Source organism: Salvia hispanica, chromosome 1 (assembly GCF_029641045.1).
Source record: "Salvia hispanica isolate PSC_SH4W2 chromosome 1, Shi_PSC_v1, whole genome shotgun sequence".
NCBI lineage: Eukaryota > Viridiplantae > Streptophyta > Magnoliopsida > Lamiales > Lamiaceae > Salvia > Salvia hispanica.
The window spans coordinates 39,712,052-39,715,018 of record NC_142692.1 but is presented as its reverse complement, the minus strand read 5'-3'; the positions used below and the strand labels follow the sequence as shown (position 1 = coordinate 39,715,018).

At 40.3% G+C, this 2,967-nt stretch overlaps 1 protein-coding gene across 1 annotated transcript; it reads left to right on the top strand.

Annotated features, from left to right (window-relative positions):
• Positions 1-337: 337 nt before the first annotated feature.
• On the top strand, positions 338-2,737 carry LOC125218269 (amino acid permease 3-like). Its single transcript, XM_048119905.2, has 6 exons — positions 338-621; positions 869-1,102; positions 1,197-1,290; positions 1,375-1,589; positions 1,667-1,806; positions 1,897-2,737. Exons 1-6 carry the CDS (start codon positions 513-515, stop codon positions 2,557-2,559), a joined length of 1,455 nt encoding a protein of 484 aa, XP_047975862.2. The 5' UTR covers positions 338-512; the 3' UTR covers positions 2,560-2,737.
• The last annotated feature ends 230 nt before the right edge of the window (positions 2,738-2,967 follow it).

Below are 2,967 nucleotides of genomic sequence, written 5' to 3'. Positions count from 1 at the left end.
CATTTAAAACATTCAACAACTTCAGCTAAAATTTAGTACTAGTACTGTTATGAATTTGGTCATATTAAATGAAGAATCTGGTTGGGTTGAATGAGACGATTTAAGAATTTAATTCAATTTTCCCCATAATTTACTTTCAATTTTCACATAGCAATTAAGATGCCAACTTTATAAACATATGTGCCAATTTAATTGATTACAATGAATCCTCAGCCAATGTGCTCCACTGTGCCACATCACCCAATCTCTCTCTCTCTCTCAAGAATGTGCCACACACGCGTTTCGACCAACATTTTCTCCTATAAATACCAACCAACACAATGCCAGATTCATCAACAATCAATACCATCAATTTCAATTGCATAGAGAAAGAGAGAGACAGTGATAATTGACTTCTGTTCTTACAGAATCCTCGGAAAACTTGAAACATTGTCTTCACTCGTTTCACACACACAACTAAATTCTCTTCATAATCCCATTCTTCTTTAGTGCTGTTTCCCAACCACACGAAAATGGGGGAATTATACCATCATAACAACCAAATCTTCGACATCTCAATCGACGTCCCCCATGGCGGCGCCACCAAGCTCTACGACGACGATGGCCGTCCCAAACGAACTGGTAATCCCACAAACAAAGACCTCTCTTTTCTCACTCCCACCTTAAAAAGATTCAATTTTTATATCATTTCTCACTTCCCTCTTAAAAAGATTCAATTTTTATAAGTATCATTTCTGAATTCCCTCCTAAAAAGATTCAATTTTTATAGTATCTTTTCTCACTTCCCTCCAAAAAAGATTCAATTTTTGTGCCGTCTCTGTCGATTTTTTCCTCAATGGCTAACTTTTGTTGGCATATATATGTATAGGAACCCTTTTCACGGCTACTTCACACATCATAACCGCCGTGATCGGATCGGGAGTTCTGTCTCTGGCTTGGGCCACTGCTCAATTGGGATGGATTGCGGGCCCCGCAATGCTCTTCATGTTCTCCTTTGTCACATACTACGCTTCCACCCTTCTCGCCTCATGCTACCGCTCCGGCGACCCCGACACCGGCAAGAGGAACTATACTTACATGGATGCTGTTAGGTCCAACCTAGGTTTGTGTTCTTGAAATGTTTGGAAAATTTGTGGAAATGTGGTAATTTTGGCTAAAAATGTGAGTTTGGGAGTAATTTTGTGTTGGATTTTCAGGTGGGGTGCATGTTAAGCTATGTGGGGCAGTTCAGTACTTGAATCTCTTTGGGACTTCTATTGGCTACACCATCGCTGCTTCTATAAGCATGATGTAAGTTTTGTGTATGTGTGTTTGAGATTATTGGATATGTTAGTGTTTGGATGTGTTTGTTGAAATATTTGGAATGTGGAATAGGGCTATTGAGAGGTCAAATTGCTTCCACACAAAAGGGCATGAAGATCCTTGCGAAGTCTCTAGCAATTCTTACATGATTGCATTTGGTGTGTTGCAAGTGATTCTCTCACAAATCCCCAATTTTGATGAGATTTGGTGGCTCTCTATTGTTGCTGCTGTCATGTCCTTCACTTACTCCCTCATTGGCTTAGGCCTTGGAATCTCCAAAGTTGCTGGTATGTATACTAATTTCCATCTCCAATTCTTGATTCTTGATTCTTGATTCTAAAGTGTTTGTTATGTGTGTTTCTAGAAAATGGGCAAATCAGAGGAAGCCTCACAGGAGTGAGCATTGGTGAAGTCACAGAAATGGAGAAGGTTTGGAGAAGCTTCCAAGCACTTGGAGCAATGGCTTTTGCCTATTCTTACTCAATGATTCTCATTGAAATTCAGGTACATTTCTTGAAAAAGAAACCTCTTTTATTACTTAAATCATACTACTATCATGTAATAATCTTACAAAACATTGTTTATTCATGACAGGACACAATCAAATCCCCACCATCTGAGTACAAGACAATGAAGAAGGCCTCCATGATAAGTGTATCTGTCACCACCATCTTCTACATGCTCTGCGGCTGCTTTGGCTACGCAGCCTTCGGTGACATGTCCCCGGGCAACCTCCTCACCGGCTTCGGATTCTACAACCCCTTCTGGCTCCTGGACATCGCCAACGCAGCCATAATCATCCACCTCGTTGGTGCCTACCAGGTCTTCTGCCAGCCCTTATTTGCCTTCGTTGAGAAATTCGCACAAGAACACCTCCCAGAGAGCACGTTCTCCGTCATAAACAAGGAGATCCCGGTCCCAGTCCCAGGCCTAAAGAGCCCCTTCAAGCTCAACCTGTTCAGGCTTGTGTGGAGGACCGTGTTCGTGGTGACAACGACCGTGATCTCCATGATCATGCCGTTCTTCAATGACGTCGTGGGGTTACTCGGGGCGTTGGGGTTCTGGCCCCTCACGGTCTTCTTCCCGGTCGAGATGTATATCAGTAGCCACAAGATTCCTAAGTGGAGCTCAAGATGGATCTGTTTGCAGATGTTGAGTGGGGCTTGTTTGATCATATCTATTGCTGCTGCTGCTGGCTCAGTTGCTGGAGTTGTTTCTGATCTCAAGGTTTATAAGCCTTTCAAGACTAGCTATTGAGATCATTGGTTTGATTCTAAGATATGAGGAGTTGCAAGATTAGTTTTTTTTATTATAGAAAATTCCAATAATTTAATCACGTCCATACAATTCAAATAGTTTAATCCCATAATTCCCATTATTATTAATCTCCCATAATATGAGATCAATGACAACCACTCATCTTAGACTTAATTAAGATTGGCGAGGTACACTCTGAACTTTTGATTTTTTAGGGATAAATGCCAAAAAAGAAGATGTAATTTATTAATATCTCCATATATCTCGTACAGAAAACTATACAAATAACTATTCAAAAAATACATATAATTAAATTGAAAACTATCCAAAATAATAAAAATTAAGTTACATTATTTTTTATTATTCACATGCTCGAGCCAAGAGAAGCGAGCTATGCCGTACAACCAG

Coding starts and splice junctions, on each gene's coding strand:
- LOC125218269 (XM_048119905.2), top strand. CDS start 513: ATGGGGGAATTATACCATCATAACAACCAAATCTTCGACATCTCAATC. Junction 1,103..1,196: donor TGCTGTTAGGTCCAACCTAG/GTTTGTGTTCTT, acceptor TTGGATTTTCAG/GTGGGGTGCATGTTAAGCTA. Junction 1,807..1,896: donor TGATTCTCATTGAAATTCAG/GTACATTTCTTG, acceptor TATTCATGACAG/GACACAATCAAATCCCCACC.